The 12283-nt window shown below is 49.5% G+C and overlaps 1 protein-coding gene across 1 annotated transcript in view; it reads right to left on the bottom strand.

The window, feature by feature from the left end:
* The window catches only part of LOC121588825 (dynein heavy chain 10, axonemal), a 39145-nt gene that overhangs the window by 20380 nt on the left and 6482 nt on the right, over positions 1-12283 (bottom strand). The window contains exons 10-38 of the mRNA XM_041907220.1: positions 11805-12003; positions 11636-11722; positions 11251-11411; positions 10740-10884; positions 9375-9488; positions 9033-9225; positions 8642-8908; positions 8276-8383; positions 7333-7421; positions 6720-6803; positions 5435-5548; positions 4738-5330; positions 4475-4636; positions 4271-4376; positions 4116-4198; positions 3760-4051; positions 3522-3680; positions 3293-3445; positions 3079-3211; positions 2875-2960; positions 2572-2706; positions 2234-2440; positions 1796-1929; positions 1642-1722; positions 1374-1569; positions 1120-1271; positions 937-1018; positions 596-704; positions 44-164 (exon numbers count right to left, since the gene is read on the bottom strand). Of these exons, the coding sequence (XP_041763154.1) occupies positions 44-164; positions 596-704; positions 937-1018; positions 1120-1271; positions 1374-1569; positions 1642-1722; positions 1796-1929; positions 2234-2440; positions 2572-2706; positions 2875-2960; positions 3079-3211; positions 3293-3445; positions 3522-3680; positions 3760-4051; positions 4116-4198; positions 4271-4376; positions 4475-4636; positions 4738-5330; positions 5435-5548; positions 6720-6803; positions 7333-7421; positions 8276-8383; positions 8642-8908; positions 9033-9225; positions 9375-9488; positions 10740-10884; positions 11251-11411; positions 11636-11722; positions 11805-12003 (4545 nt within the window). The remainder of the gene's footprint in view (positions 1-43; positions 165-595; positions 705-936; positions 1019-1119; positions 1272-1373; positions 1570-1641; positions 1723-1795; positions 1930-2233; positions 2441-2571; positions 2707-2874; positions 2961-3078; positions 3212-3292; positions 3446-3521; positions 3681-3759; positions 4052-4115; positions 4199-4270; positions 4377-4474; positions 4637-4737; positions 5331-5434; positions 5549-6719; positions 6804-7332; positions 7422-8275; positions 8384-8641; positions 8909-9032; positions 9226-9374; positions 9489-10739; positions 10885-11250; positions 11412-11635; positions 11723-11804; positions 12004-12283) is intronic.

Below are 12283 nucleotides of genomic sequence, written 5' to 3'. Positions count from 1 at the left end.
TACACCTTTTGCGGGATGGGAGAATTGGAGGGTGCCTACTAACCGTCCGAGTTCGCGATCCTTGCCGTAATGGAAGATTGCTTTCTTCGTTATAAATCGATTGGTCCGACGCATTTCCTTCAACACCTCGTTCATCCAGTTCTCGACCCGCTCCTTTACCGGCACTGTTACGGCCGAAGAAAAAAAAAGAATAAAAGCAAAATGGAAATCAATAAAGGGGACAACAAGTTTTGTAACACGCTCTCTCCTCCTCTTTTCTTCCCGATGCATGCGTGCGTGTGGTTATGTCTTGGGGAAGCCACAACAACACAGTTTATGCCACAGCGTCCGCACAAAGGACAGTTTTGGAAGGTTCGAGCGATTGATACATTCACTGTGCTATAAAATAAAGCTCCAGCAGCAGCCACGGGGTACAACAGCACGTGAGGTAATAAAATGAAAAATTGTGAAATATTTTCCACCTCGTTGCGCGTAGGTCCATGGTGGTGGACGCTCAATTTGCTCATGTCGGATCCATCGAAACCGAAGCCCATCAGAAGGAGCGATGGTAGGCCTGGGAAGGTTCACTGGAGGCCGATGACGATGACATACATACCCTGGTTCTCGAACTCCATCACTTCGCCCTCGCTGGAAATCATGGCCGTTACAGTCGGCGTGTCGAATCGATCTTTAGCAAATCGTAAAGATTTTATGTTATCGAACATCTGCAAGTGCGAAAATTTGTGCGTCAATGTCTCGAGTAATTGGAACCGGCATGGGGTAACAGCTTGCAAAGTGGTAGTAAACTTTTTAGGTAACCCAGCGAGCTGTGGCCGCTTCCTGGTGTGCTGGTTTTAAACAAGCAGCCAGGTCAGGTGCTACCGCCAACCTGTTTAGTGCTGAATGTTTGATGGAAAGGACACAAGGGAGGAGGGAGAAAAAGGAAATAAACTTTACCTTTATGATGTGCTCCTGGACGCACGTTGGCTCACTGTCGCCCAGTATGGAGAGCAGCTCGTCCGTCGATATAAAGTAGAACCTGTGAGAACAGCCCCAGCGCGTGGGTGAGAAAAGATGATGAATATTTAGGTGTGCCATGTAATGACGGCATGTCCGCACTGTGGCCCACAGAACACTTACCTTGGGAATGCTCTACGTTTTTGCTCCAGATAGTCGTTGAGCGATTTCTGACAACCGTCAAGTGCGGATCCCAGGCGCATGAAATCGTTCAGCCGGCCCGGAACAAGGCACACAGCCGTCACGAGCGGATTATCGTTGCTGTTCCGCATTATCTGATGGTTAATCACATGTCACGAAAATACATCATAAAATGTCAAGCAACTAAAGTACCGCCGCCAAGTGGTGGGCAGGCCACTGTTTTAATCATATCTCACCTCGCGGAATTCCTCATCGATGGTGTTGAAATTTTTGGCCTCCTCCGGCAACTGGCTGCTGATGTCACCGTCGATAAAAATGCCCTCCAGGTACAGCCACTTTCGCTGCACGCTAATCCATTCGTCGATGATTTCCGATATGAGGGTAAGATCCTTTTCCCACTGCTGAACCTTGGACATGAACGGGCCAATAAATCTGCGGAGTGAGAGACATTTTGGTGCGTGAAAAAAAGGTTTGCTTAGCTTGGCGTGCGCAGAGATATCTTACTGTGATGCTGCCATGGATTGAAGGTTCATGGAATTTTCTTCAAGCACTTGCATAATTTCATCCGTTGCTCCAAGAATGTGCCTAAAAATAACCATCGACCGCATTGTTTAATTGCTGGAAATGGGGGGCTTTGATTTCGCTCATGCTCCCTTACCCTCTCACTCGGCCGCCCTTCTCGTAGCGTATCATGTTGAAGCACATCCGCTCCCAGATGTCGTTTATTTCCTGCACGCTACGTTCGATCGCAAGCTCCTTGATAGCGTTATTGATGATCTCCTCGGCAATGTCCTTTGAAACGGGAAAACAGTCGCGATAGGAAAGAAACAATACGAAATTGTAGCTCGCACAGATGTAAGCCGACCGAAAGGTATTTGAGGTTGCAAACGCTCTACGCTTCAAGAATAATAATTAGTGTGCTGACAGCCATTGGAACATTATTTATGTTCACCCGCCGATCCACTTGTATGCAGACTTCATTAATCAGCAGAAACAGTCTCTCCAAAAATATCCTCCTCCCGCTACGTACGGCCTTTTTTTTTCATTCTCTCCCCTACATGGTGGCTCAGCAAAAAAAAATCACCGAAAAACCTACCTGATACTTATGCAGCTCCATCGCAAACATGTTCTCGAGCGTGAATCGGTCCGCTGACATGTCGAAATGTTGACCAGTTTTTTCCATTAGCTTCTCCCAGTGCCGCCTGCGCAGCGCTTCGTCCTTTAGGCTCAGCATTAGCGGAATGGACGATTTGAATTGCTTCATTTTCGTGTCCAGCGCTTGCCCAACGGGCGCTTGCCGGACCTGTGCCGGGAGTCGGATGAAAACGGGAAGCGAACGAGTGAGAAATCAAACAACAAAAAAGAAACAGTTTCTACGGCTTTTTGCACCGGATTGGTTGTGTATGTGTGTGTGTGTGTGTTAGAGAAGCTCACATTTTTGGGCAGCATTCGGAACTCCTTCATAAAATTGTCGATACCCTCCAGCAGTGCCTGGGGGTTTAGATTGGCCCACAGCGTGTGGGACCACTTCTCTCGGGCGACTTTCTGCTGCACGTACAGTTTGTAGACCTGGGTAGGGAGGAGCAATGGTGAAATCACATTTTATCATTCATTACCCAATTTCCTATCACTGCTAGCGGCAATTCAATTAGACAAAATTGCGTTTTTACTTTGAGCATCAATTGACCATTTGTGTCGTTGCCGGGCCTGCACGGCCTGCGGCCTGCACTCACTTACCACTTGTATTTCTTCGTACTCGTGCTTGCATTGCAAAAAATCACTGTAATCCGTTAATGGAATATCAAACAGCTTTTCGGCATTTTCTAGAAAGCGTGGGAGAACAAAAAAAGAAACAAGCATACACAGTACAATTTTTAAAAGGCATCAATGTGTGCGCTTCGCTCGCTCGCGGCCCAGTTGCAGAACAAAGCTCAACCCTACCTAGCTCGATGCGTTGACGATCCATTAGTTCGATTTCTTTGCCGTACGAATCCATCAGCTCGACGCCCCTGTCCAGGTCAAGCCCGACCGTGCCGGGCCCTTCGGTGCGGAATTTCGTTATAAACTTTGCAAGCTTGCAAAACGGAAAGCAAAAACACACGGTCACAATCCAATACACAAAAGCAGGTGCTGGTGTGCTGGCCCGTCGACCTACCTCGTCGCTGAACGTTTGTATTTCTTTTTGCGTAATTTCGGCAAACTTTGCCTTGGTCGGCTGCAGCTTGCCCGAGCGCAGCAATGCGGAATGGTAGATTTTTTTCCATCGCTTCTCCAAATGGTACGCCATAATCATATCGCCCAGCGGGAACTGTGTTGATGGAAATCGTGAGAACATTGGTGTAAAAATCGTGCACCTAATGCTGCCATCCGGCGCAGCAGCTCACCTTGATGCGATGCTCTTCGAGAATGTTGTAAATCTCCTGTATTTCGTGTATTTTCAGCTCCACCGTCAGCGTGGTCGATTGAATGGTTTGAATCGTTTGCATCACTGTCTTGAAGTGAGACAGCTCCTTCACGTTCTTATCCAGATCGTTCCTTAAACTCTGCACAAAACAAACACACTCATCAAACAAACGCACCATGAGGGCCGAGCAAGCAACTGCGAAGCTGAACACCACCTACCACCATGTGCTCGTGTAGTTCTATCATCTGCTGGCGCGTCCGTTCGGCAAGAATGTTGCCCAGCGTATTGCGCCACTCGACGGCATGGTCGACGATGCCGCGGATCAGTGGCCTCAGGTTGACGCGAATGCTTTTAATGTCGTGAAACGGTTTGTGCCGCTCCAGCTCATTCACGATCTGCGTGTAGTAGATGAACTTCTCGTCCAGCTGTGCTAGCGACACGTTTTGGTTGAGGAACTTCTCGCAAACGCTCATTTTTTCATACATCCAAAGGTTTCGATACTTTTGCCAGCTGGCGTTCAAAACAAATAGGTTTAGGCCCATATCAGCTGTAGAATTGGCGTGAGATTACTTACCTTTTCAAATAGGTGAGTACCTCCGTGACAAGTTGCTGGATCGATTGCTGCAGATTTATTACCAAATCACACACCCGAGGGATCTGATGTATACAAAAGAGTCATCTTAATGTACCAAACATTCTTCCTCTGCATGCTGTGCCCTTTTAACATACCTGAACGACATCCTCAAAAAAGGTGAAGTAAAACTCTTTCTCCTCGCACTTGGTCACCGGACACGGGAGACAGGTTTCGGCCGTCCAGCGTTTAAAATTTTTCAATCTAGCGAAGAAACAAAATTTGATACTCACTCAGCGAAACAATTGGTGCAATTAAACTTCGTCAGGCGCAAAGCCGAAACTCCCCCTCCATATCCTCACCGGAGCAGGAAATCCTTCACCGAGCTGATCATGATGCTGTACGCGTCCGTTGACGATGGTCGCATCAGTATTTCCGGCACCGTCAAGATTGCATCCACCTCGAACAGGGGCTGATTGTGCAGCAGATGGTTCATGAACTTTTCCAAGTTTTTCGCTGCAAATCTGGGTGGGGCACAGCAAAGCAGGAGCAAAGCAGTAGCGGTAAGGTTTATTTGCTGTTACTTGATATTGTGCTCCAAACGGCCCGCTCCCTGCATTCTCACCTGGTGAAGCAACCAAACACTTGTTTCTCCCAGTGGTTGTAGTAGTACTTCATCTCGGGACACTCGCCCGTAAACGTACCGAGCACCAGGCTTTCCAGCTTAATCAGTATCGGTCCGATGGAATCGTACAGCTGCAGCAGCTTGATCGTTTTCGCATTGCGATCCTTGGCCAGTGCGTCGAAGTACTCCCGGCACGGCTTCACGCTATCGTCCGTCTCCTTGATGGACACTTTCTTCGGCCGCTTTTGTCGCTTCTCCAAATCGGTGCCGGCATCGTCGGCCCGCACCGTTGCCATCGTCACCGCCGCTCCGTCGGTCGGCGTAACGCTTTCGTGGCGCAGCGAGTCCTGGTGTGACTGCTGCTGTTGCTGATGGTGCTGCTGCCGGTGGGACGAGTGGTGGTGCGAATGATGGTGCTCCTTTTGTTGCGTCGGTGCTTTCAGCACCACCTCTGATGCAGTGACGCGCGCTTCCTTTGTTTTATCGCCGTCCAGTTCGAACATCGCGAACGACTCGAGCCGCTCGATACGCACCTTGATGTCGTTGCTGATGTACCCAATTTGCGATACCAGCGACGATAAGCTCTTCATTAGCTGGAAGTAGTGTGTCGGAAGGGTGGAAAGTGAAAATGTAAAGCGTTAGTGTGAGTGTAAAATTGAAGTACTTTGCAGTAGTAATGCGCAGTTTACTGCTTTACCGTTTGGCACTTTTCTGCGTAAGCTCCAATATTAAACGACTGCCAAGTGAAGCGGCCCAGTCCCGCCTGGATAATAGTTTCCACTTCGTACAAATGACTGCGCAAGAAGTGAACCTAGAAGAGAGAGAGATGAGAGGGACGAGTGGATAAAAATCGTAAAAATACTTTCCCCGCCAAATATGATGTAAATAGAATATCTTAAAAACCGTCAGGCAGACTACCACACCACGAGCGCCGAATATCTTAAAAATTAACGCAATACAATTTTATGCAAATCAAAAAACCTCCCCCACCCAACGCGGCCGACTGCCAGACGGGTCTGTTCACAGGAAGTTCTTGCTTAAATCTTCAAACAGATTGAAATTGAAACCACTTGACGAATGAAGTGTCCAACTGCCTCCAACCATACGGCCGGCGTACGGGGCCGCCCCGTACCTTGCTCCCCCCTCGTCCCGTGCACCAACCGGCCCACAATCCCGGGGACAACAACTTTCCGGTATACTTATCATTTGGCATGAATATTTATGACAACGGATAAATTAATACTCTCTCTCTCTCCCGCGGGCGATTTTTGCGTTCTCGGTGCGGTGCGGTGCCGTTGGTAGAAACGCTCGAAATGAACACGCGCCCCACCAAGGATACGCGGGGGATACGTTCGGGATAGCGGGACGAGGGGGACGAAGGGATATACGAATTAACTAGGATTTTCCCACCGAAAACCGCTCCAAACGCCACCAGTGTGACACACCGAGGAGTGGTGCTGGTGATTTCAAAAATCAATCCGTTCCTTCGACCCAAAGTTGCTGTGCTGGGTGAACTTCGAGCATGCATACTGAGTAGCGCGGTGTGGCAGAAATAGGCATCCTCACTTTCCCCCTCATTCCATACACCCTCCCCTGCTCATCGTCTCTCCAGCCTTGCTTTGGTTTTGGTTTTGCTATCGGGGAACCTTGGAAATTGGTTTCGGTCTGTGCACGAGTGTTGTCAATAATTTATGGAACAAAGGATTTTCTTGCCCATTTATTATGGAAATGCATCTTTCGGGATGTATAAAACCCGAAAATGGAATTGGAATTGAAGAGCTGATTAACATGCCGGGACCACAGGATGAGGGGGATAATATTATTATTTTCAGGCATTTTTGCCCGACTGACTGTGTGTCGATACTAGGTTGGAAGTGACGGAATGAGACGATCATCGCCCGATTGCTCCGCTTAGTGCGTAACTGAATTAAATTCGATAATGTCTGAAGGATGAAAGGCATTTTGCAAGACGGATAACTTACCTCCGGAGTGGATAGATTCAGCACGATGTCGTTGTACCGGTTGACCATTTTGCTGACGCACTCCACATCGCGAAACAGTTGGTCCTGCAAGGCACAGTAAATGGTTTATACAGTTAGTGTATATGTTGAGCTAGCATAGAAATAAGAGTTAAAGCATTAATATGCTTTTTACGTTCACCGATTCGTTTCTACCTGCAACGGAAAATGATTAAAAAAACTACCAAAAACACTCAGCTTCAACCCGTCCTTTGCAGCATTCTCGGCACGACTTTGAAATATATCGCTGTCACGCCGGGTGCCATAAGGTAAGGGGACGGCAATAACTTTCTACGACAGGTACCGTCCAACGACCTATGGACAAAAATCTCGGCCCAACCAGCCACCCAGCACCCCTCCCTGTGGGGTGGCACTCTCGCGATGCAGAGAGCTGTGCCAAAATTTAAGGTATAATACGTTGAAGCGCCGAACCTTCAACGCCGACGAAAGAGGAAGCGTTGGTGTGTCTTTGGCCGACTAACCGGGTACAAATCAAACGACACACGTCAAGCTACCGAGCGGTTGGTGGTGGTGGTGGTGGTGGTGGAGCAAAAGTGGATAAGAAAATATTGCTTACTTTTCTCATAATGGCCATCCTAATGGTGGGACTTAATGCGAATCCCAAATACTCGAACTGTTGACCTTCGTTGATGACGTCGAATATGTCTGCCCGGCCGCGTGTGGAAACCATGGGCCATGTGTGCGTGTGTCGGTGTGGTGGCACATGGAATAAGAAGAAACAAAAAAAAACGTATACGTATATACAGTAAATGGACGCGCCGCTAAAGACAGTGAAGCTGGCAGTCCTCTGCTCTCCGAAAAAGTGTAACGACCGGATTTGATATGGCCGCATCTTGTGCGAGGACCAAGGCAAACGGGGTGAGGGTGGTGTTGAGAGGTTGAGAGTCCTTTCGCCAGCGCTTTAGTGGAGCATAAATTGAATAGATGCTGGCAGCACACATACAAACAAACCAAAAAAAAAAAACCGTTACTTCTGCGATGGAAGATGGCGCCGGCAGTGGACGGAGCGGACGAGAACAAGAATAAATCAAAAGCCACTTCTGTTGGTTATTGGAAATGAAAATGATAATCAGCTTGCTCCGTGTTCCGGGTTTCGGGGCCGGTTGGCGTGTGGTATCGTCTCCTTTGATAGTTGAAAAATGAAGAAACCCATCCAGTGCGAAGGTACGACGGGACGGGGCTCGAAATCGCTCCTGTTTGGAGAGGGAATAGAATATTCATTCAGCCAGCTACACTGTGTCCCACTTGAGGCCAGTCCACCCAGCGGCAGTGCGGTCGAGACGTTCGTTCTCGAAACCCCGGGATCTTCAAACCGATTATTTAGACAGCATTTTATAAGCGCAAAACTGTACGCGAACAGATAAGTAGCACCGGCAAGCGCCGGCCGGGGAAAGGACAGCTCCACCACTCAACCCATCTTCCAGGGATGCCAGCCTCAGCCATGCCGACCAGAGCTGACCAGAGAAGCGCTGGAACAGGGAATGGAAAAGGCATCTTACCGTAGGAAAAGTTCAATGCAAACTTGAGCTTGTACTCGATGAGCACCGATTCGCCGATTACCTCGCGCCACGTGGGAATTTTCTTTTGCGAAACTGCTGACACCATCACTGTTTGGTTCGAAATGTAAAAAAAAAAACGATCAAGAAAACCAAAGGAAAAAATAGAGAGTATCACACTGTTCACCCATCAAACTTTGTCCCCCGCAGCACAGGGAGGAAAGTAATGCTGTTTTTTGTTTGCTGCTTCTGTTGCTACAATGGCAACATTTAGCGTTAAGTAGCACACACCGCTTCCCGATGGGGATGTGAAAAATCAATTTACTTGACAAAAGTTTGGCGCTCCAGTCCAGGCGCGCCACGACTTACGCTGGGCTTGATTGATTTTGAACTCGCTGGCCGGGGTCTGCGAGCCGCTGGAGGAAACCTGCGACGGTGTGTTGCGTGCCGCCCGGACCAGCTTCTGCGCGAGGGCCAGCTGCGGATCGAGCGCGTCCGGCCGGTTGACGAGCCAGCGGACCGCGGTGGCAATGTTGGTGTACCGGGATCGGTCCTTGCCGGTCATCAGGGCGGAGGGCCGCCGGGCGGACAGTTTGTCTTTCTTCGCTTTGGACGCTTTTCGCTCCTTCTGCAGCTCTGCACGGTGAACATTGATGAAGAAAAACGGGTTAGTTACTTGGCCCATGCCAAAAAGAAACAATGTTCGGAACACTACACAGTGTCGCTACAGAAATGGCTTGATTCCACTTCCCCACTTTACCGAGCATTGTGTCGCAAAATTCTAGCTTCAAAATGTTGCGCTTCAGCACGCCGTTCACCGTTTTGGTGCCGTACGTGGTAAACTTTTGAAAGTTGTCCTTCTCGTACGCCTGGAAGTCCTTCACCAGCTGCATGTACTGGCCGAACGCGCTGCGCTGGAGCGAAGTTTCCGCCTGCTGCTTGCTGGCCTCAAACTGGGTACGCAAGCGGGGAAGGACAAAGAAAGCAAGAAAAAATAGGAAAAAATAGGGAAAAATATCCACTTCAAAATCCGCTCCAGCTGTGTAATGTGCATGTAGTTTTTTTGCAACAAAACAATAGGTGACGCTGGGCCCGCACCTACCTCTCTAAACGCGGTCATAGATTTCCGGATGAAGTTCAGCAGCGAACGCACCCAAAACACGGCACCCACGTGACACGGCTCATTGCGCTGCAGGGGCGGATTGTTTTTGTGCTTCTGTGTGCGCCGGCATGAAACAGCACATTGGAACGAGAAACAAGAGGAATCAAAATTTGTCACAAGCTGCTGGAAAAATGATGGGCAAGTTAAATGCGGTAGAATTGTAAACGACTTAATGGCAGACGCAGGCACCACACACACACACACACACACACACACACACACACACACACACACACACACAACACACACACACACACACACACACACACACACCACACACACACACACACACCACACACACACACACACACACCACACACACACCACACACACACACACACACACACACACACACACACACACACACCACACACACACACACACACACACACACACACACACACACACACACACACACACACACACACACACACACACACACACACACCACACACACACACACACACACACACACACACACACACACACACACACACACACACACACACACACACACACACACACACACACACACACACCGGTCAGGAGCGTGAGCGCGCGCCCCTCAGCGGCTTTTGCAAAAGGCATTGCAACTTTTGAATTGATTTCCGGAAGCCATTAATAATGCCCGAGCCCGAGCAGCAGCAGCAGCAAGCGAGCGAGGTAAAGTTTTCCGGCGCTTGAGATGGAAAAGTTTGTGTGCGACCGCCGCCCTCCCCCGGTAGGCACGTGTTTTGCGGGCCGCCGTAACAACAGCGTCTTGAACCGGGGAATCAATTACGAAGAACGATATAAATTGCATGGTACTTTTTTCGCCTTCACTTTCGGGGCGGGGATTTCTCTTGCTGTGTTTTTGTCCCTCGAAATTGGTGCCGACATGAGTGTGCATGTGAAAGCGTAATCAAATCTGCAACAAACAGCAACTAGCGAAACAAATGCCGCCAGGTGATGTAGAATGCTGCGCTGGAGTCCCCCGCGAATGGGCGAAGAGAGGAGCGCTTGCGAGGGAACGGAAACAAAAAATGGGAAATAATCTTTCCCCTTTTTCCAATCTTTCAGGTTTGTTGCGCTGTTTCTTGGTCGCAAAAACATCGCTGAAAGAAGGCCAAAAAAACACGACACCAAACTGAGCAAAAGTTACGATCCACCGCTGCCCGGTCCGGGTGGATTTGCTGGGAAGCTTTCCGCCGTTCTTTTCCACCGTTCGCCCACACGCTTCGCTGCTGCTGCTGCTGCTGTGTCAGTGCCTGTCGCCTGCGCCTAAAGTACCTGCACTAAAAGATGACAACACATTTATTTATGTACCAGAAACTCGTGCTCAACCATGCCGACTTCCGCCAGGAATTGTTTCATAATATTTTCATACTTGGATGATAAATGCTTTGCCAATGCCGGCCGTGTTTCTATGCGGTCTAAATTTTTTATCAGCTCCAGCCCCAGCTCGGCGGACCTGTTGCATAGGAGGGGGGGGGGATGGGTGGCGGGGCAAGGAGTGTTGGTAGCACCGGCACCATCCCGGTGGCAATCGAATCCGGCGGCGAAGGTGTTCCGATGAAGCGATGAAGAATCGTTGCAGAGCACACGTAGTTGTGCAGTCGTGTGTGAAGATGGAAGCGATCCGGTGTGGAAGAATAGGGACGAGAAGGGATGAGAAACATGAAAAAACGGGCTTCAGAAAAGGAAAAACATGTCCGAATGATGTCGGTGTGCACACACACCCAACCCCACCGGTTCACTGGATTATTGGTGATTTATGTTGCGACTAACCCGGTGATTGTGTCCTCGCGCCCTCAAAAGAGTTTGGGGCCGTACTTACCGGAGCGATGGGATGCAGCGGTCCAGCGCCACCTTCGCTTCCTTCTCCACCCCCTCGACGGACTTGTAAAAGAAGTCCAGCGTTGCCTCCCAGTTGGCCAAATTGCTCGACACGAAGATGTCGTAGTCGGCCGCGATGATATGAGTGATGAGGTGATAAACCTACCCCGGCAGCAGCAGTACCGCATTACCGCGGGACAGGCACGCCGGGACACGAAAGAATGGATATCATTAGCGCTGATGAATTTCTACTTAACGTTAGGCCTTTTTTTCTTGTGCGTTGAGAGAAAGTGCTTTCGCTACCTAGGACACTATGAAAAGCCTTCCGGGAAACATGCTTTCCTGGCTAGGGCTTTTATCATGCAATACCCATAGAACTCACTCACCTTGCTCAGTGTGTTATCCACCTCCTCCGGATCGGTAATCATGGCTTTGAAGTTCGCATCGAATAAGTTTTCAAAATCCAGGAAAATCTAAAAATGATCACCAACAACAAGCATGTCAATCAACATGGATGTTGCGATGCGTAATCGAAAAAAAGGAAGTCACACGTACCTGGGCAATGTTTGCCATATCGTGGCTAATGCGCGTCATGTGATCGATCTCCCGGAACAGCACATTCTTGTCAAACTCCCACCGTGACCCAATGCCCGACTGCTCGATCTGGGCCCGGGTGTCCATGTAGGATTGCTTCCACGCCTGCAGCAGCGTCGCACAGTTCGTGGCGCACTGGTGTATGTGTGACGCCGAGTGTCTAACGGAGGGGAGGAATGAAACGCTCGTGTCGAAATGTCAAAACTGCTGGCTAACAAATTCACCCATTTTTCACACACCCACAGCCAGTTCAGCCGAAAGCATAATTGGCTCGTCAGCTCATGCAAACAACAAGCCACTCACACACACGGGGAGCGATTTGGGCATGGGGTTGCTGCTGCTAATTAAACTTTTCCAAAACCCAGTACCGAGCGGGCCCAGGCCCCCGGGTCGCCCCGGCACGGTCCCGGCGTTTGCACGTCCAGTTAATTATGATTTAG

Source organism: Anopheles merus, chromosome 2R (genome assembly GCF_017562075.2).
Source record: "Anopheles merus strain MAF chromosome 2R, AmerM5.1, whole genome shotgun sequence".
In the NCBI taxonomy this organism is placed as follows: domain Eukaryota; kingdom Metazoa; phylum Arthropoda; class Insecta; order Diptera; family Culicidae; genus Anopheles; species Anopheles merus.
The sequence above is the reverse complement of the archived record's forward strand: the minus strand, read 5'-3'. Positions and strand labels throughout refer to the sequence as shown.